Raw genomic sequence first — 21,487 nt, forward strand, 5'->3', positions numbered from 1 at the left:
ACCTTGTTGAAGATTGGCCTTCCTATCCGAACAAGCTTTCGACAGTAAAGAAAGTTTAACAATATCAACAACAACAATAATAATAATAATAATGATAATAATTTTGTACACTGAAACAAGGCTTTTTGACAGGGTGGGCATTTTTGGAAATCGAGTACAGCCCCTCTTTGCTGAATTTCAGATGAACATATTATCTGAACACTCAGCTAACCTGTAAAGCATGAAGGAAAATATTCGCAATGTTGAATAGATACATAATCTTTAGTAAAAATAAGAGAAGGGAACAACTGAATTTGTTAAGAATCTTTACAGGGATATTCAAAAGAAAAAGCAAAAGGAAAAATGAAAATTAAAACAGTTCAGCCAAGAGATTAGTAGTAGAAAGGGTCATAGCATACTAGCCATGACCTGTTGGACTCAGCCAGACTTAGCATGCATGTCGTTTTTGTCGTAGAGGGCAGCAGACGCATCAACTGTGTGTACACATGTAACACAGGGTCAATATAATCTGGGTCATGCCACCATTTGCATTCGGTTCAAAATAAGAAGACTGAGATCCACCATAGAGGTAAGAAATCGTCGTTTCGATTCCACTCATCTGTTCAAAACGTTACAGTCTTTATATGAACTGGTAAACTGAGTGCATGTTTGATGAAATTGTTTTGAGAGCGTGTGAACTGTGTTTACAACTCGGCAACCATGATTGGAATCAATATTGAAAATTATTGCGAGTCTCAGTCTCAGTGTAAAGTGACAGTAATGTAGTATCATACTGCTATATCTGTGACTTAATGCGTATGGGCACATTATGAAACGGTGCGTGATGAAGACTCCAAAATTCCGCGTGTTTACAGCCATATAGTCAATCAGGTAAAAGTACAGAAAAGCTTTGCGAAATGCCACATGATTTTGTACCAAGCACGATGACATATAGCCCTGCGTACGATGCTGTGTGTTCCGCTTCAGCTAATAGCCCCTGTGGTGAGCGGGGCTATTAGCTGTAGCGGAACACACAGCATCGTACGCAGGGCTAGATGACATATGACTGTGGACACCCACATTGCGCTGGCGATGCAATATACTGGCTTCCAAGGTGAATAATTCATTGTGTAACACCGATAAGCTTTAGGGCAGGCGTAATTTTTTTAATATTAAGAAAGAATTCAAGTTCACGGCATTTTGGTATTGATTGTATGCATGGAAGTACCACAACGTCAGTGTTCTGGTATTGGTATGGAGGAACTGTGGTGTAAGTAGCACGGTTTTGACTTCCAAGGTTACTTATTCTGAGACAAAGATGTAAATGATCAAGGCTCATATCATGATAAGGACTAATATTACAACAGCATGGTTCTATAAACATGTGGAATCAAATTTTTATTACAAGATGGTAACTTGCATGATTACAGGTGTATAGACATGATATTCAAATTAAATTACATCCATTGTGGCAGAGAATATCGAACTGCTACAGTATAATCCCAAATGAATTTATCTAAAAAAATCTGACCTTGACTTGCAATAACTTTGAGCCCTGTCATGTCAGTCAAGTTAGGGACAGTGCGTACCACTCACATGGCCAATGATCGTGTTGACTTTTTACAAAACTGTTGCAAACAATACAAAAACCACTGTGAGGGTTCAAAGATAATATGCATTGTAAACGTACAAGTTGTTGTTCAGTGCAGTAAAAATTAGAACCATAATTCTTCTATCAGGGTTCCTCTCATGGCTTCGTCAGTTCACCTGCAATATTGTATAAAAACAATGAAATGTCAATAAGGTATGCATAAATTCACATGTTCCTGTGTCATATCAAAGTAAGTGTCCTTTCTGCATTGACTCTGTCTCAAATTTACCCTCAAATGGCAATGTTCAATGATAATAAGTTCAAAAATGAAAACAAGTCCAGGGAATTTAAGACACTTATTTTTTTATCCACTTCCCCTTCGGGCAAGTGGGGGGGTTAGGGGTTGGGCGGTTAAGTTCACTTGCCTGAATTGGAAAACTACTTGCCCAGTAAAATTATGTGGTTTGAAATAAGCTAGGCTGTATGTCATGTACAACTGCCAGGCTAGGCTGTATGTCATGTACCACTGCCAGGCTAGGCTGTATGTCATGTACCACTGCCAGGCTAGGCTGTATGCCATGTACCACTGCCAGGCTAGGCTGTACATGTATGTCATGTACCACTGCCAGGCTAGGCTGTATGTCATGTACCACTGCCAGGCTAGGCTGTATGTCATGTACCACTGCCAGGCTAGGCTGTATGTCATGTACCACTGCCAGGCTAGGCTGTCATGTACAACTGCCAGGCTAGGCTGTATGTCATGTACAACTGCCAGGCTAGCTAAGCTGTATGTCATGTACCACTGCCAGGCTAGGCTGTATGTCATGTACAACTGCCAGGCTAGGCTGTATGTCATGTACCACTGCCAGGCTAGGCTGTATGTCATTAAGGCTTAGGACAAGACAATTAAAATGTTCAAAAGTTATTGGGTACAGTGATCATAATTGCAGCAGTTTTGAATGACTCAGGTAGTAGTGCAGTTTGCCTGAATGGCAGATGAACTCGGATGTGTGGATCAGTTCCTGAATTTTTGTTTGAATACAATATTCAATATTTCATTCTGCTCTTCTGTTGGTATCTCTTTGCAAAATTTAATTATTCTTGCCTTGAAGTAAAATGTTTGGCATATTTATACACCTTGATTGAATTGAAATGTATATACATGCATGTACTAGCTGTGATCAGTTTTACCCCCTCCCCAATTGATTCATTTTGACCATTTTGCCAGCATGTGTTTCAACAATACCTACAATTTCCATGTGTCTAACCTTACAAAGACAATGATCAAAGTATGTCATTTGAAGGTCTGGTGTAGAATTAAAATCTGTACATACAATTACACAATTTACATAAAAAGACTTCATGATTATAAAAAGATGTTTGCTGATAATATTGTTTACATAAAATTTGTATCATTTCAAATCAAGTAGAATCTGTTGGATGAGTTCTGTATCTAGTCAATGTGGACAATATTTGGTAGTTGTGAAGACAATAAAACTTCATTCTGTCAATGTGGACAATATTTGATAGTTGTGAAGACAATAAAGCTTCACTCTGTCAATAAACAAGAAACACTAAAAGCATAGTGATATCTTAATTAGCATTACTCTACATACCATGTGTTTGATCTTCATCCTTCTTGACAAGATTGTCATCATTTTGTTGTAGCTTAACAAACCCATTCTCATTTCCGTTCGCATACTCTATCACTTCTTCGTTTTGTAGCAAACTGGTAATTATTCCATGTATGTATTGAAGGTTTTCTTGGAGAAGTTCAATATTTTGTTTTCTGTAATGATTACTGAGAGTCTGTGCAGTTATTTGGATATTTTCCACGTCTGTTTTGGTGAGTTGTAAATGTTGATATTGTACCAGACAAAACAGAGATGCAGAGGTACATATACAGATGAGTAGCACTGGTAAAACCATCCAAATTTCCATTACTTGCTCTTCTTCATTTATGTTGTGCTTGCTGTAAGTTGGTTTCTGTACCATCTTATTGTAACTTTCAACTTGCAGAACATAGTCAGGAGTTGTCATTGTTGATCAGTGCAGAGTCTTCGTCTGAGTGAAAAATAGCGTGCTGTCCGTCAAGTGTAAGAGTAATATCAATTAACCCCTTGACTACCAAGGCCAATGTATTCCTATATACCAGGCCCCTTATGTAAATATTGATAAAATCTTTGGTGTGGTCATTGCATGAACACTGCTTAGAGTAAAAATTAAGTAAGTACCAATAAACCATATATTTTCTGAATCAGCATGAAATTTCCCACATTTTCATACATAAATTTTGTATTTCCAGGTCACGAGACTGGTCACATGACACGTCATGTGACCAGAGTTGGCAAAGAATATGAATATTTGAAGCATCAGGACGTGTTTTGAATCCATAAAATGATGCAAATTTGAATGCAGTTGCAATTTTCATGGCATTGTCTTTACGTATATGTAAAAATAACTAACCTTTACTTAATTTATAGATGTACCTATTTAAGATTTTTCTCACGAAAGGCAGAGTAAATGAACCATAAACGTCATCTGATATGATTCTGTATTTGAAAATCAACACATTTTATATTTGTAAACACCTGCTTTATGTCTTCCATGCAGAAACATGCATCTAAAATGGTTATGATTTATCAAAAAATAATTCACAATATTTAAAATACATTTTAGGGAACAACATATCACATGACCAAACACATGACCAGTCATGTGACCAGTCATATTGATAATATGGCTGCTATAAAATTTCACTGGCTTATAGTAAAAAATTGTATTTCCTCTAGTTTCATTCACGAATATTGCTGTTAATAGAACATATTTACATATAAATCATTTGTTTTCAAAAAATAAACATTTCATTTCATTAAAAAAAACCCATAAACATCTTCGCGATCGTCCGTACTTCTGAAAACTGTAAACAGAAAACTGTGCGACGCTTCAGTGATCAGCCTGACCTTTCAGGGTCGAGGTCATGGGTCACGACATTTGCTTCCGGATTTTGGCCATACTCGGACGTACGGGGCGCAATCACATCCAGGCCAGATCGGAATACATCAATCTTAGTTGCGCTGCGTGCCGGCGCCGAAATTACGGGATTTTTAGAGACAAAAACGAAGCAAATACGCCTATTTAACTGTGCCGGATATTTCCGGCACTCAAGGTATATGGGAATTCAATAGGGCGCCGGAAATATCCGGCGCCATAGGTAGTCAAGGGGTTAACAACTGTTTTGATAGATCTATTTATAACACATATAGGCATTGGTTGCTGTACTGTACACAATGAATGTGCTTGAGTGTGAATGAAAGTTTAAGAAACTTTCTAAATAGGAGGAAACAGATCGGATCAATGATACAGAAAATAGTTTGTATTATCCTAGATTGTGTGTAATAAGTGGCAGGATACTATCAGAGTGCATGCAAGCCGTACATTTTTAGAAAGAAAACACGTTTTGCTGGTACATGCACATTGCACAAAAGGTCTTGCCAATTTAGTGTTGTAGCATTTTGCATGAATTGGTGTGATTAGCATGAATAGTAGCCATGGAAACAGCTAAAATTTCCATAGTGCCTACTATTACTGGTATATGTATGTACAGACTCTAGAACATTTTTGATAATGATGAAGTGATATCTACATCCTAAATTTTCAGGAAAAATTATTCCATGAACTGTAAGTGTAAGTTTATGGCTCTCAAGCTGATAATGACATCCTACTGAAGAAAAAGAGAGGCTATACAGAGAATGAGTTCATATTGTTAACATTGATGATTAAATTGCTTAATTAAAGTCTAATCACAGATAATTCTGTCATAGTCTAGCATATCGTGTTTATATTCATGAATGAGTGAGTGCAATGAATGTAAAACTGAATTTCAAAGTTACAAAGGAATATTCAGGAATATTTTTCCATATTCTGTAAATATCTTTGTTGACTTACATGTACTATTAGTCAAACAGATGGCATATTACTTCCTAAGTATAACTCCTTCCAGAGTACTGCATATTATGAATTTAGGGATATATGCAGACTTTATCCTGCAGCAATTCCAAATCTTAATATGAAAAAAATAATCAAGGATTTGTCAAGCACATCTGCAGAATATAAAGCTACATGTATTGACAATCCTTTAACTGTAATTGATACATGTTTGTTGGTAATAAACCCCTATTTTCTCGATGTAAATAGTTTTATTCAGTATTGCACTGCTATAGTTTCAACCAAACTTTTATAACATACAGATTTTCTGTCATGGAGACAGGTGTGCAGAAATTCAATGTCTGTGATTAAAAAATGCAAAATTGACATTGAAACATTTTACATTTGGGTGAACTTAAAAAGTGACATTATTGGAAAGAGCTGTGATTTTTAGCTCATATAATAAATACCAAGAGGAGCTTATATGGTGAGTCGGTGGTGTCTGTATGTCTGTATGTATGTATGTTAGTATGTGCAGATGTACATGTATGTCCGTCCAACTCAAAAATTCCCAAACTGCTGTTCTTACCATCTTAGTATTTGGTGTACCGGTACAGGTCGACCCAGAGGTTGAGATGTGAATTTGTTAAAAAATGAACGTGTCAGTGTCAAAAGTATTCAAATATAAAGGTAAGAAAAAGGGAAAATCCTGCAAAGGTGTAGGAGTGGTGGTATGAACTGAAACAGCCTACACATTTAAGTGAGAGGTTCTATGACCCATGACGTCATACCGTATATTGTATGCAGTGTAGGAGCCTTTTAGGAGCCTTTGAAGTGTTTCTGTAAAGCATGCACATGTCTCATCAATGTGTTGAACGGAACTTTGACAGGAGATAGGAAAATAAATAACTACATGTATATCAAGCCATTTTCTGCGTAGGGGTCCACTTCATAAGTATCAAACTGAATTTTAAAATAACACATTCAAGTCCTGGCAGCTGTTTTCAAGAGCACATTTTCCATATTGTTGAGGTGTCATTAGACTGAAAGATTCCGTCGTGTGCGGGCGCACCGGCGCACTGCGACCTACGACCCTTTACCACGATCGTAGGTCGCAGTGGCGGAGCGCCCGCACGCGACGGAATCTTTCAGTCTAAGGTGTCATTGGCTCAAATGAGAATTTTCATATTATTCCATTTTGTTAGGGTGTTTGACAGAAAATGTGATATTACAAGAAGTCAATGGTGATCATGGATTTCAAAAAGGGCAATATTTGCCGTACATGATGTACACTATATCTATTATATATTGTGGCTGTACAATAATGAGGAATTAGTTCCAATGTCAGTGACAAAGAATAATTCCAATAGCTTTATTCTCCATCAACATGCTGCAGGTTTCGATGGGAGAGTAGCATACTGATTACTCCATAGCCAAGGGAAGGTCCTGGACTATCATTATTTGATATCATTCACTATGACCAAAGTTTGGTTTGTTCATATATATGTAAATGAGGAAAATTGTATGTGCAGTTTTTGGAGGGCTGATTTTTCCATTTTTGGTCAAATGTGATTTTCCCAGGCTTTTGCTTATTTTTTCAAAAATCCTCATGTTTGATATCATTGATTCAATAGCAATTAAATTTGGTTTGTTAGCTCCTAGAGATGACGTCATTTTGGACCAATTTTCCCGGTTTTGGTCAAAACCTGTTTTTCTCACTTGCAACTCAGCTTTACTATTTACAATGTCGCTTCTTAGGGATGCAGTTATGAAGTAATAAATTATCATAACATTTGCATACTTAAAGAATTTTTCTCCAATTTTTTACTCATTCATCTTCAAAAATATGGTTCTCTGAAATTATTCATCCACATTAAATTTGGTTTACAGGGATGATACCAGTTAGTGTATTTGTCAAATTATGATGATGAAATTTCCATATGCAGATTATTAGGGCTATTTATTTGATTTTTGGTGAAAATATTGTTTCCCCAAATACCCCTGGTCTTAGAGTTTTTTTGAGATACCTCATTAACATTACTGTCACATCACTAACTTATCTTTTGGCATTAGAAATAACAAATTTGTGCATTTCTGCAAAGTTCATTATGTTATAAGCAAATCGGTAGTCTGCACTATATTACATGTCAGCATCATGCATATCTGAAGGTAGCTACTCTTCCCATGCAATGAGACAACATGAATTGACTAATCAGAGTAAAAGAGAAACTGGCTCCAGCCATGTCAGTGTTCTTTGTATTTTGGAGTGCTACACAACAATTCTATCTATTGTTGTTTTCAGCAAAAGCTAGCAGGCTGGCAGAGGTACAAGATATAGGTTATCTCTCAATGTCACAACTATCTCAATGTCAAGTATGTTGTACCAAATGGCAATGTTTAATACCAAACGTGTTGTACCAAATGGCAATGTTTAATACCAAATGTGTTGTACCAAATGGCAATGTTTAATACCAAATGAGTTGTACCAAATGGCTATCTTTTATCAATACAAAGTAACATACATGTACTACTGAAGGGTCTCTGAAACAAACAGACTGATTGTCAAACAAGAAACCACAACTGCTCAAAGCTAGATCAAAACTTTAGAGAGTAAAATGTGCTAAATGCTTTGATTTTATCATACCTGTAACCATGATAATTTGAACTTTCAGATTCAACCTTGGTAAGAAAAGCAAGTTATAATTTGATTTATTCTAGAGTTTTACTCTTTTTGGTTTTACAGATAACGTGAAAAGGTAAAGACACATAACACATTAACAGGATGGTAATTGAAGTCTAGAAGTAAGAGAACATCATAAGATCTTCAGCTAGTCATTGTACTTGTTGATCTGTACTTGACAAAGTCTACACCATGGAATGGACAAACAAACACAGCACAGCCAGTGGATCTGATCCTGGATACAGTTCTTATCAGTTACATCATCGTGATAACAAAGTCTGCATCCAATCCACATCTAACACACAACCAAAGAAAAAATCATCCAAGAAGGCTTTGATATTGAAAGTAACAGAGCAAATGCCAGATTATCCTGCTGGCCGGTTAGATTGGGGTAGTCTACCCTCTGTCATTCTCATCAAGATTTACAAGGTATTAAGTTTAGTGGAGCGTGCTCGTGCCTCTCTGGTATGTCGGCATTGGAATGAAATCTACCATTCAGCAGAGCTGTGGCACACATTTGAGTTTGAATTCAACAAAGATGCCACATCATACTTCAAGTCTACGCCTCCAGAATTGGTGAAACAGGTCTTACAACAGCATGTCCATCACTTGAAATACGTCAGCCTTAAAGTGGATAGCAGTAGAGAGTCAGCCGAGACAGCATGCAGTATTCTGTCGCAATTGGTCAATTGCTCACTCAATACACTGGTTTTGATGTCTGCAGCTCGTCCAAGTTTTCAGTTGGTCTCACAAGATCATTTTGTATCAGCATTGACGGTGGTCTTTGTGAACTCAAGGGCCTTGTCATCATTGGCTATTGATGATACGCCGGTTGATGATCCGTCTCTCAAAGTATTGGTTGCCAACAGCAGAGACACACTGACATTGTTAAAGATGAACAGCTGTCCTCATGTATCTCCAGCAGGTGAGTGTCACATGTGTGTGTTTGCCTAGATTGTGCAACAAAAATCTGTATATCTCTTAATCTTCATCCTGCCAAGTTCATACTTCACCATCTAGTCAAGTTTGTTAAAACCATTGAGGTATACAGTAACATGTCCCATTTGTAGTAATTTAACAAAACTCTGAACATCTAAGGATCCTTGACAACATAAGTACTGTGATTCAGTGTGAACATGAAATTTGCTGACAGAAGCTGCTGTGTCATAGCAATAGGTGAAAACAATCCAGCTTTTGGCGCAATACCACTTTTCACTAACTTCACAGATAGGGAAGTGTTTGGCCTGGCAGGATAAGGGTTGATGTATTCATGCTTAAAGTACAACATACCACTGAGTTAAAAGTCTCTGAGTGCGATTTGCAGTCATGTTGAGATGAACTGATGTGATGTACCAAGATATTGTAGGTACCGTAGTATTTTGTGTGCACAGTGTATATGTCAGGTGCTTATGCATATGAAACAAGTGTATACCCATAGTATGGGATATCTGTGATGCCTACTTTCAGATATTAAGAAACAACTATTGATTGCTTATTTCAGAGCTTCATGCATTCACTGTCTTATTTACATATCTCCAATACCTCCAAGGAAAGATTTTTCAGTTCAGTATACCACTACAATCTTATTGACATCAGTATATCATTGCTGTAAACCTTTGGAAATTTTTACTGCAGGTATCCTATGTGTTGCTGATTACTGCCATGGTTTACATGAATTGGTCCTCAACTACAACCACTTAACTGATGAACTACTGATGGCATTGTCTAGTGAAGAACACGTCAAATTGAAACATCTACGTATTGATGTTGCCACTGAAGAAACAAATGATGCTTTGAGTCATCGCATTTCCCGTGAGAGTTGGGTTGCCATATCCAAACATTCGCCAGATCTTAACCTTGTCATGTATTTCTTTGTAACAAAAAATGAACACTTTGATCCTTTCTTTGAGGTTGAGACACCTGTGACACATCTTTATTTTTGCCGTTCTGTTGCTAAGGCTGTTATTGCAAGAGTTGGGGAAAATTCTCCAAAGCTGCAAGAGCTGGTGATCTGTGCCAATGGTAATTGTCCGCTAGATGAGGAAGTGGTTAAAATTGCACGAAACTGCAACAACCTTTCCTCCCTGGGTCTGAGTGAGTGTGAATTATCATGCTCTGCATTGGTAGAGGTTAGTCAGATCTGTGGCCCTAAACTCATTGAATTGTTTGTTATGGAAGATGTGCTGAATGAAGATGATATGTATGATAGGGAGACAGCTTACATTACTATCTCCAACTATCTTGGTAGATTTTGGGTACCAGACTGTGTGCCATGTTGGTAAATTTTGGGTGCCCAACTGTATTGGGAAGATCTAGACTCTGAACTTGAAGACGATTTACAACAACAGACTTTCCAATTTTGTGTGACTTGGTTCTTATGTTGTAATACGTACATGTACATATTTTTGGACAATGTTTGAAGTTTAAGTGTCATATTATAAATCTGTTAAAACTAGTTTGTCAGTATTTCCATTATTGAAAATGTAGGATAGGAAAAATTGACAATGTACATGTATACCAAACACAGTGTTGAGATAATCATTATTTCTTGTACTTATATGATGTGGTTTGTAACTGTTTTAATGATGTGATGACATTGAACCTTGCTGGATCAAAGATTACAGTTTAAGTTGAAATGAAATTCTTGTTTGTTTCATATAAAACATGTCTCTGTATATTTAAGTTTACTATCACTAAAGTTGCACAGATGAAAGGTGTACACTAAGAGGTAGTCTTAGTCTAGTGTTTCAGAGTAGATTTACTGATACTACCGTATATGAAAATTTATTTCATCTAAAATGTATTTTTTGTATCTCATATAACAGTCCTATGTTGTTTCTTTCTCTGTGGTGATGCAACCTTTGTAATCGATGGAAAGTTTAAAAAAATATTGTACAGTACTTCATGTTTAAATGTGTTTGTCTTTGATATTGAATGTAGAGTATAAGATTACATATCAAGTATGCTTCAAAACATATTTATTTTCCCTGAACATGATAAGCAATGTCAATTATAGTATGCATTCAATAACATCTTAGCCATTAATATCAAATTTTGTCTTTACACAGCTTAAGAGAAATCAACAGTTATGAACGGCGCTTTGACAGGTTTTAAGAATTGTATAATGCATAACACAGAAACTATGGCAACATGAAAACAGGCATACCTAGTTTTCATCCACAAGCATGAAAATTGTCTGAGTCACAAGTTTGACTTACAAATTTGAGAAGGTATATTTTATTTGATAAGTCTTTGTATTACACTGTAGCTTTTGATATTGTGACAACAATATCATCAATATATAATTTATCTTTAAATCTTTATTCACCAGTCTCATAGATGAAAGATATTTTACAGTAAATATTTTTTGAGATGTAATATAGTTATATGTGACATGGTTTTAGCCCTGATAACTTTGCCATTAACATTTCCATTTAGTGATTTGTTATCACAAGTTTTTGAAGTGGGCGTTATTCAGCCAGTCATTGAAAGATGTTTGAAAGTGAATATTTGAAAGCAAAGTAACACCAATTGATGGTTGTAGGAATCGATAAATGGAACAAGGTACTGAGTTTGTCACTATAAATTACAGCGTGGTACTATTGTTCTTATCTGTCCTTGAAACAATAGCAACAATTGAAATCTTCATACATACTGCATAATTGATGTGACGTCAATCAATGATAAGAAATCTATTAGTACAACATAAATGCTGGTTATGATTACAATTTTTATTCAGGGATTGGCTTTTGCTGAATATTCTTGAAAGAGTCAATATATTGAATATTAAAATGACTGTTTTACTTGCATCATTGATTTTTGGATCATGGATTATATGGTTTGCTATACAAAGTTGGATCATGGATTATATGGCTTGCTATACAAAGTTAAAGCCAAGTAACAGCATTTGTCAATAAAAACTTAAAAAAATACAAAATATTTACATATATATTTATTCCTATGTGTATATAAGTGTGCATATATGTGTATGTGTGCACTGCATATGCGTGTTCCTGTGTGCATATGAATGGATATATTGTATCTGTATGCACACAGGTACATGTATGTATGTATGTTTATGTATGCACATCATGTATATGTGGTAACATATTTTGTCTGTACAACACGAGCACCCAGTGACCTTTTCCATTCCAGGGCTTGAAATTAACTTTTGTCCCCGGTAGTCCAATTTGGCTACCATTTTCTGAAGTTGGTAACCAAATGACAATAGCTGGTAGCCCATGCATATTTTATTTTAGCGATATTTATTTTCATTTTTCAAGACAGAATGTACATGAAGTGAATTGTCTAGTCGTTTCATGTAAATACTTGTATCCAAAGGAAACAGGTGTAATGGACAACAGTTATCCTCAAAAGTTTGGTGAACTCTTAGTTTCATTCTCAGACTTGTATACACATTTTAATAGGTGTCATGAAAAGGACTGTGACCTTCTCAGCACGTGCATGAGACATACTGTAGCATGGCTAAAAATAGACCATGGACTAGGGAGAAGGTTCAGACGTCGAAAACATTCTTGCGAAGATCCAATGCATGTCGTCTTTGTAATTTGCATAAAAAACTCATAGTCTGGCCTTTCTATGTCCACCTGGGTTTGACTGTATTTTGCTCCTTCAAAAGTGATGGACCGGACATGGCACGCCAAGTACTGACTAAACTTCATTTCCCAGGATTTGGTAGTCCGTGTTGGCTAACATTTCATGGGTTTTGGTAGCCCCAGGAAAAAGTTGGTAGTCTGTGGACTTGGGACTACAACTAATTTCGAGCCCTATATTCTGTGAGTGATACTGTTACCATGGTAATGGTAAAAAATGTGAAATTTTCCCTTTTTCACAAACAATAGATCTAATTTAACATGTTTCATACTTCATCCAGTTAACAACTATACCTGGTTGCCATGGCAACTTCACAACTTCCAGTTCAGTAAAGTTGTTGAAAAAACTCATAAGCCAAATTCTCCAGTCTTAGAAGTATTCATGGTTAACCCTCCTTTTGTCTTAATTTTATGAAATATATCAAAAATAAATTATTTGAAAATTGAAAAAAAATGTCCAAATTTTCAAAAAAAATCTAAAAAGGGCTATTTTTATATAATCCGTCTGACCAATTTAATTTGGAAACATATTATCAGGTCTAGATTCCAAAATGGGCAAAGAAACCTAATTTAAAGTAAAATAATTATTTTCAAGCTGTTTTCCAATAATATTCATGAACACGAATTTCTCAAAAGAAAAATTTCTCAAAATAATTTCTCACGAATTTCTCAAATTTCTCAAATGTCTTAGGTGCCCTATAGCTAGATGTTGCAACATTACAAATAACTCATAAAAACAAGTGTATAACTTAAAAAGAAAAGCAGAGAGCTTACATTTGTACATCCAACAGACATTACTTCATCATCCAATCATCCCAAATTAGTTCCAATAATGTTCATGGGAAACTTGGGAACTCAGACTAGTATACATAGTCAATAGTCAACTCTTGTATTCTCACAAAGCTTTCAAATTTGTAGGTTATCGAGTGAGAGCATACCGCATTTAGTCTTTTCACATTATTATCGAACAGGAATGAAATGAATTAATTATTTGAGGTGAAAGTAAAAACTACCAATAGACGACAAGAGTGAACAGAAATGTACATCTTCATCACATTCTTATCAGTTTAAAAAATATCACATTTACACGAACCAACTTTGGTTTGAAAATAAAATCATGCATAATGCATAAAATTCGCAGCTATTGGGCTTTAATTGTAGAAAAAGGTTTCATGCACAGATAGAAATGGAAAACCTGTCACGATAACTTGACCAACCATCTTCATAACTACTGTCTTTAAAAACGATGTCCATCAGGCGATGCAAACTGAACGCCGTCCATAGCATCATCATCGGAGGTAACACTCATCCATAAAACACAATGCATGTATGAAATATTAGCTGTTTCAAATATGTTGCATGATGGAACAGCGTCACCAAACTGCTATCTGTTACATACTTCATTTGGCACACCGTCATATATGACCCGTCACGTGATTTTATTGCAGCGCGGAAAAGAAGCTAAACCAAGATGAAATACCTAATCTGTGATTTTTAATATTGTTTCCTATTTCATAATTATGAGATCAACATACTTTTTTTCTCAGAATTCATACCAACTACACCTGTGGTAAATAGTGGGCTTTCCAAAGAGGATTTTATCTAAATCCCTACGTATAGTTTCACGTACATGCAAGTACATGCGTGTTTACAAGTGAAATCAATGATATTGGTTTCACAATTTGAAGGAGTTCAATGCGTTTTGAAGATTTCAGTAGGTCTCAAAGCTGCCGGTCTCATAATTCAAGTTCACATTCTCAAAAGTATGAGAATTTTGACTTGTGTTTGAGGAAGCATTTACTCCCTTGAACGTTTTTTTTTTTATCATTTTAGTTTGGATGTTTGCGAACACACCGGGATGACCTTGAGCTACGGTCAACTGGTAAATTTTGTCAATTTTACAAAATCATCACAAAACATGTTTGGAAGGCTGATATACCTATTTTACATATTTTTGACCTTGACCTAAAATTTGGAGGGGAAGGCAGAGCTGTTCATAATTGCCCTCCCACTGGCATACGCGGAAAATATGCCCTCCCACTGAATTTTGATGCCCACTGCCCTCCAGTATCTATTGGCCACCCGCTCCACACAGCAGATCAAGCTTCCCTCTGCCGTCTCGCCACCACTGAAATTCCCCATTGTCCCCCTAGATGTACATATTCCCCACATGTACATTTCATTTTCGCAACTATTTATCCGTATACGTCCACCCAGACGTGCGTGTGTTGCAACCTAGATCAACGGAAAACTGTGCAAGAAAAAACTTATCATATTTCAACCTCCTTCTACCTATATTTTCCGATACCCATTGCCAGAAATTTTCTCCCACCCCTATAAACACTGAAATTTCTTCCCCGCCCACTGTCAATATTGACTTTTTCTCCCCGCCTGCTGATTAGTTTTGAAATTTGCCCGCCTGCTGAAAAACTGCTCACCAACACCTTTTTGTAGAACAGCTTCTTTAGCAGCACCTTGATCCATCCTGCGAGGGCAGTGCAGAATTCTCGAGGAATGGAGATCAGGATTGGATCGAAAGCCCAAAGAAAGGAAGAATGACTTAAAGGGACTAATACTGATATATGGATAGGACAAAAATGGACTTGATAAGGCCCACAGGCCTTATTGAGGCTGTGTGCAGACTGAGGAGGGTCTGGTTGACTGAGAGAAATCTGCAGGGATCATGATAGTGACGCTGAATAAGGGACTGGTCAGTTTCTTCAGCCTGGGGGGGGGCCGGTGGATTCATGGGGGGGTCACCCTGTTTTTGACTTTGGTGATAGGGGGGTCACCATGTTTTTGAAATGCCCAATAGGGGGGTCAGTGTGTTTTTGAATTTTGACACAGGCTCATCATTGCCTAAAATGCTAGTGTCAGCACAAATTTCATCATTCAGTTGTATTTTTCGGCGCGCCCTTCGGGCGCGTAACTATTATAATCAGTCATATTTTTCAGCACGCCCAACTTTAACATATCAAGCATACATACATCAGAGATATCTGTATGTTCAATATTTTTCAGCGTGCTCTTCAAGCGCATTACTTTAATATATCAGACATTTTTCAGCATGCCCTTCAGGTGCATGACTTTAATATACCAGGCATATATATCAGAGATATCAGGATGTTTCATATTTTTCGGCGCGCCCTTCGGGCGCCATACTTGAATAAATCAGAGATATCTTGATATTTGCTAAGTGAAAGTGTACCATTATGAAATCTGCATTTCATATGAAAAGGATGACAAATTCTGTTCTCTCTATGAGAATTCAGTATGAGAAAGCAACTTGCACAAATATTTCACAATATATATATTTGATACAGTGACTTATTTTAGAGATAGAAAAATGACAAGATATCTTTCCTTCTCATTGATACAATTATTTTCCTTTGTTTCACAGGTTTTCTGTAGAAAGATGCTTTTTTATGAACAAAATAACAGTTAAAAAAGGCAGTTTTTGTCATTATTAGCTGTGCTTTTATGGTTTCAATGTTACAAGAAAAGATCCTCTCAGACACTGTACACATCAGATTTGACTAAAAAAGCTCTCTATGCAGGAAATCTAATTGGATGGTCGGCAAGTCTTAACACCCATCAAAGTTTTTGATTCACTGCTTTTTCCTCTTTGATATTACTGATTGACATCCATTTCTGTACAACAGTTCAGGACATCTGGTTAAGCATAGAAAGTGTGAAATACATTCACAGCTCATTCAAAATACAGCTCATTCAAAATGTACTGTATTCAAACTTTAAGATTGACACTTTGAAAGTCCTATCTTACAACTGACATGTCAACAATTTCATTAAAACATAGAATGACTATTTAAAATATAAATATACCGGTATGTAAAATGTAAAATATAATACACACACACACACACACACACACACACACACACACACACACACACACACACATATATATATATATATATATATATATATATATATGACGACATGTCCACCTTTTATTTTACATTATATATATATATATATATATATATATATATATATATATATATATATATATATATATATATATATATATATATATATGACGTTATGTCCACCTTTTATTTTACCTATGTCACGCCCCAGGGGGGGTCACCCTGTTTTCGAAATTTGGAATAGGGGGGGTCACCCTGTTTTCAAAATTTGGAATAGGGGGGTCAGCCACTTTTTGACGTCGGCAAAAAATAATCCACCGCCCCCCCCCCAGGCCGAAGAAACTGACCAGTCCCTAAGAGGAGAGCAGTGTGGACAGTTCACAAAACACGTGTCAAACAAAGATCACTGTAACACTGAAAAGTTATGTGGGATGCATTTAATGTTAATAGCAATGGCGATATTTCTTTATTAGATGTTAATAGTCAAGTAAGAGCAATAAAGTCACCCTATACTAGTAAACATTTACATTTGTTTCAACGTGGTCCGGGTCAACAAGAAATCAAAATTTTAGCATTTATTTCGAGAAGTTGAAAACAACGTGACAGGTAAATTCATTGCTCTCTTGCCTTTAGATAGACCAATGAGTACATATACCATCTCAGATTCACGCATTTAATTAGTTTTGCCTACAATAACAATGGTAAATGCGATAGTGGACGTAATTCAACGCTCAACTGACTAGCTGAGAATCAACGCATTTCTTCGGCAATGTCAAGTTGTCATGACAAAGACGAAAGGCATCATCGATTGATAGTAAAATTCACCCTTATTTGTATTAGTATTTCATGTATTTCGTGCTGGTCAATTTTATGAAATCCCTGGTCAAAGATGCGCCGGAGCGTAAGACACATGGTATCAATAAGTCAAATTTTAGCAAAAGGTGCAAAAGGTTGAGATCAGTTTGTGTAATTAATGTTATAGAAATCAAACATCGTACTGGCCAAGTGTTTGACTTGGGGAGAACTCCACTAATGCGAGAACCGGGGATTGAAAATTTTGGCTTTAACCGGACTTCATATAGGTATACCATGGAGGTTTCCGTGTAAGTCAAGAACAAGAACGGAAAAGGCTTTATTAACTCGACTTTTGCCTTCAGCTTGTTCAGTTTATCAATGGCGTTCTTGCAGTACGTATTATTAAAGCACTTTCGAATTAGTCTTTTTTTTTAAATTACAAAACAAGACATGTTTTACATACGATGTAAGTTTAGAGCGATAATATCATGTGCCGTTTGGTTGTGTCACTTGTGTGCTCATGGAGCTATTGGTAGCTCCATGGTGTGCCCGACAAAAGCTGGGTTGTCGGTTGGTGACTGCGACCTTGCCTGCAGATTTTACTCCCTGATATTTTGCTTTGAATTTTCAATTGACCCCGTATGCAAAAAGAGTCTAGTATTCTCTTTGTAAATCAAGAAGCATTTCAGACATCTACAGCATTACTAGCTACGAAGCTCGTAAGTTATTCTCGGAAACAGGACTGGAACATTAGTCAAGCTGGATTTTGCGCGGTAGCTAAAAAAGGAAACCAGCTTTTCTTTCTCAGAAAGCATGCAATGTACTGCATACTGCTTATGCTCCCTTGGGCCTGAGACTTTCGCCCTCTCGGCCTTCAATGTCAGCGAGCTATCAAGAACTCGACAGTTTAGTCGCGTGAATCTGTCTATATTTTGATACATTAATCTATCAATCCTTATACTCAACTACCTAAACTAACGTATCAAGCAAGGGTCGCAGTCAAATTCTTAGGGCGTTTTTGACGAGAAGACATAATCGATGAGTGTCACGGAATGTTTTTTACTAGTTTTGAGAGCTAATAAAATAACTGGTCAACAGCGCGTCTTCGCATATCAAATCAACAAGTGTTTTAGTAACTTCGAAGTTTTACATCCGTCACTGTAAAGTATTTTACGAAAACACATTTTCGAGAAAGCGGGCGTGCAAGGGCAAGGCACGGCCGCGACTGAGATCAACAGCGGGGTAAAAAAGTGTTCCCCCCCCGACAGTTTAGTCAGACATGATTCAGTGTAGTTGTTATATCATGCATTCTTAAAAATAGTCGAAACATGGACATAAAAAGATAAATCCAATTTTTTTGTTTATAGATAGTTATTATATTGTCACCCAGGGTTTCAGGCGGGTTCAAAATCTGACATAAAAAGATATGATGTCCAAAAATTTGTTTTATTCAACTTACTGGTATCGTCTTTGCTATCGCCTAAACTTCCCCTTTTTCTTTCAAAAAGACTTAGACATTATCTTCCCAATGCATAGATAGACCTGGTTTGGTATGGCTGTGCTTCTAATGTGTCTTCACAGTTTTACGAAACATCTCGCCAACTATTCGCATTGTGCATGGGCTTTTTTTCTATCTTTCCAATGTTGACCAACCCTTGATAAGTCCACAGATTAGAATAATTAATTACAAGATGTGTATATGGGAAATAAATATCTTTTTAATGGGGTGTAAAATAAACAAAAAGTCAAGAGGCTAGGTTAGGTTATATCATCATTTATTTTATTCCAATCAGTCAGAGCATGGAGGTAGAACGTCTTTCTTGCTACCCCCATTTTCTACCCCATGGTCAGAGCATGAAGAAAGGGAGAGGAAATGATAGAGAGAACAATATGAAAAACTCAATAATATTAATACCGTCTGGGCCGCCTGTGGATATACCTCGCTGGTGCATTCGTTATTGACTTTGTCAAAGTTAATCCGGTGATAATCTTGTGACAGCGTCTACAGATTTGTAATTTACCCTTACTTGGTTTAAGCAATCAAACACATCACATAATCGACGCAACACAGTGACAAAAATTCGCGTAAGATTGTCAAAGGACAATTTACCTACGTGACAAGGCAAAGGACAAAAAGAAATTGTTACAAAACCAGTGCTAACATATTAGACCAAGTTGCTTGTCTCACGTACGTACGAACCACCTGACCGAACGTAGATGCGTGCATCCATGACGATAATTAGAATGTTCAAACCTTGATGATGACACTGTTACAAACGTGCTGTGTGCAAATATACACTGACTCGGATCTGCTTCTTTGTGCTATGACACCCGTGTTTTGACATGGATATATTTCCTGGAAAATGTTTAAGTGACCAACCTGTGAACACAATAGCTTAATTTCAATATGTGCATAATGTTGTCACTGCTCTCTGCAATCACTTTATACTGTAGTATGGTACTTGAGACAGTGTAAAAATTAGTCTGTGGCAATATGCTCTATAAGTAACATACATACACCCATGCTTGGTACTTTGCCACTTATAATTTCTACATCTTCAAGATTTTGAATTCTGGTTTGTTGTATCTCGCATGATTCTTTCAGAAATCTATGGAGATTACAATTAGCACATAATCAATATTCACACAAGGAGTTATTTTTTGATGAAATGACAAACAATGTGTGTGTATGTGTGTGTGTGTGTGTGTGTGAGAGAGAGAGAGAGAGAGAGAGAGAGAGAGAATATCAAGTTGTGGAATCGATATTGGCATATTTAAATTTAGTTAAACTTCAACAAAATGGAGAACAGAAATCTGAAAAACCCTTCTATATCAAATCAAAGACAAGAAAGTGTCCAGTAAAGACAAAGACTACTGCTCTTCTTCAAATCTAAAAGTATACGTAACCAATGAAGAATGAAAAATTTACAACTTTCTGATTGACACAAAATGTACTCTTTTTGCATGACTGATTTCAAAAGAATTTCAAAAAAGAATTATTTTCATGGCCCAACAAGAGAGACAGGTGAAAACATCAATTTATGTCCAAGGTTGGTATTATTCAGGGCTCGAAATTAGTGGTAGTCCCGCATCAACAGACTACCAAATTTTCTCTGGGGCTACCAAACTCAATGAAGTGGTAGCTCACACGGACTACCAAAGTCTGGAACCTGAAATTCAGCCAGTACTTTGCATGCCATGTCTGGTCCGTCACTTTGGGATGAGCTAAATGGCAGTCAAACCCAGTTGGGCACAGAAAGGCCATACTATCACTTTGCTGTGCAAATTAGGAAGAGGGGTGGAACTTTGCAACAAAGTTTCAATATCTGAACTGACATACTTGAATGACAGGCACAGGAAATGATGGCCAATGAAAACGCATTTTCAGTGCATTTTGATCATAATGTATCAATCATAATTACCCTCCTTCCTACAGAAGGGCCATGGTCTCTTTTTAGCTCTGCTGCAGTATGTCTCAGTGTTGAGAAGGTCATGTTGTTGTCATGACGACTATCAAAATTTGGATACAACTCTGAGAGTGAAACGGATTGTTAAAGCCCCAATAGCTACGAATGTGTGATAAACTGATCTTTGAATAAGACTCATAAAAGACTGAAAAAGGGTATAACACTTCCATAAGTGTCGAAACTGGCATGTAAATGCAAACGTTTTGACATCATTTTAGATTTCTCGCCATTTTCAACAAATCATGTGACAGAGAAAATAAATATTACAACAACAATTGTTGGCCATCATGTATTGTGCATTCAAGTAAATAGCATCATGCTTGTTTCATTTTGATCACGATGTGTATATGCGGGAAATACAGCATTTTGTGTAGTTTTGGTTTTTTTTTGGTTTTTTTGGGGGGGGGGGGGCATTTTATGAGTGTGGCACCAGTTTATTAAGCTGAAAAAACACATAGGCATGGTCAGCGAGCAGTGGTACTTCTATATATGTCCTTCAGTTAGCACATTTACACAAACAAACTTTGGTTTGAAATAAAATCATG

General features: G+C 36.6%; 1 protein-coding gene across 1 annotated transcript; it reads left to right on the forward strand.

The window, feature by feature from the left end:
- The first annotated feature begins 414 nt into the window (after positions 1-414).
- On the forward strand, positions 415-11,984 carry LOC139130660 (F-box/LRR-repeat protein 21-like). Its single transcript, XM_070696407.1, has 3 exons — positions 415-568; positions 8,241-9,102; positions 9,813-11,984. The coding sequence occupies exons 2-3, from the start codon at positions 8,370-8,372 to the stop codon at positions 10,457-10,459; spliced, it is 1,380 nt and encodes a 459-aa protein (XP_070552508.1). The 5' UTR covers positions 415-568; positions 8,241-8,369; the 3' UTR covers positions 10,460-11,984.
- Positions 11,985-21,487: the final 9,503 nt, after the last annotated feature.

The sequence above is a fragment of the Ptychodera flava genome, chromosome 4 (assembly GCF_041260155.1).
Source record: "Ptychodera flava strain L36383 chromosome 4, AS_Pfla_20210202, whole genome shotgun sequence".
Classification (NCBI taxonomy): domain Eukaryota; kingdom Metazoa; phylum Hemichordata; class Enteropneusta; family Ptychoderidae; genus Ptychodera; species Ptychodera flava.